At 43.9% G+C, this 1,137-nt stretch overlaps 1 protein-coding gene across 1 annotated transcript in view; it reads right to left on the bottom strand.

Moving 5' to 3' along the window:
• The window catches only part of CSUI_007073 (glutathione s- n-terminal domain containing protein), a 9,540-nt gene that overhangs the window by 2,434 nt on the left and 5,969 nt on the right, over nt 1-1,137 (bottom strand). The window contains exon 9 of the mRNA XM_068067223.1: nt 505-721. Coding sequence (XP_067920810.1) covers nt 505-721 — 217 coding nt within the window. The remainder of the gene's footprint in view (nt 1-504; nt 722-1,137) is intronic.

The following is a 1,137-nucleotide window of genomic DNA, read 5'->3' as shown; positions in this document are numbered from 1 at the left end:
ATAGATAGATAGATAGATTTTTGTCGATGACGTAAAGGAACAGCGGGATGAGATCTTATCACCCAATCTCTGTGTTTATACATGCAGACCATGGCGTCTACACACGAACGAAAGCGAGATGTATCTGTGTAGTCACGCTATCTGCTCCCTCATCTCTATGTAACTATCATCCATCACATCATTGTTCTCAGTGGTTGTATACACATCTCCCTATATACATTCGACCTCACTTCTATACGCAACTTCACGTATCATCACACAGGATTCTTTCTACATATATCTAAATGTATATACCGCACTCTAGAGACGAACATGATATATACCCCAAGATATACGCTAAGATACACGCCGATATATTCAGACTTCTCCAACATCCATAACTGAATCTATTATGACAGTCATCATCTTTATTCTCCTACATCAGGCACCCTCTCTTCTTGAAGAGATCGACCCCCGTCCCTCCTCCTACCGGTCGGTGCTGACTCCTCCTCCTCGGCTACCTACCTGCAGATACTGAGCAATAGCTGAAGAGCCTGAGAGCTCTACATTTGTATTGGGATCTTTCAGGACAGTCGAGAAGGCTGGAGCTGTATATGATGAAAGAAGGGTAAGGAAGACTCCCACAGGAGTACCTGAGAACCACCTCCCTACAGTCCCAAGAGGCGATGGAACTGTCTTTCCACTATTCACTGCTGTTGTGTGGAGGAGATACGGGATTTCTCTGGAAAGAAAAAAAAAAAGAAAACAATTGAGATTCAATTGCCAAGATGACTAAAAGAACAAGACGAGTGAAATACATACAGAGAGAGAGGAAGAGCTACAGAGGGAGAATTGTGTTGGTGCATTTCTCCAACACTGTGAGGATGCTAGAAATAAATAGGGTCGCTAGACAGCACGTTGGGTTTACAACCGAGGTGAACACACAGACGGACGGAGAGACATTGCGATTCTCTTCTCCTCGTCTTGCATGAGAAGAGAAAAACAGGCATGAGATAGATACATACACACAAGAAAGAAGGATGTACTAGATACTTTAGTTCGAGACCGTGGAAAGGAAAGAAGCGGAAGTGGGACAACCATCGATCTTGTGCGTTCGACGGGGGAATACGTGAAAACGCCAGATAGATAGATAGATAG

This window comes from Cystoisospora suis (genome assembly GCF_002600585.1).
Source record: "Cystoisospora suis strain Wien I chromosome Unknown contig_3650, whole genome shotgun sequence".
NCBI lineage: Eukaryota > Apicomplexa > Conoidasida > Eucoccidiorida > Sarcocystidae > Cystoisospora > Cystoisospora suis.
The sequence above is the reverse complement of the archived record's forward strand: the minus strand, read 5'-3'. Positions and strand labels throughout refer to the sequence as shown.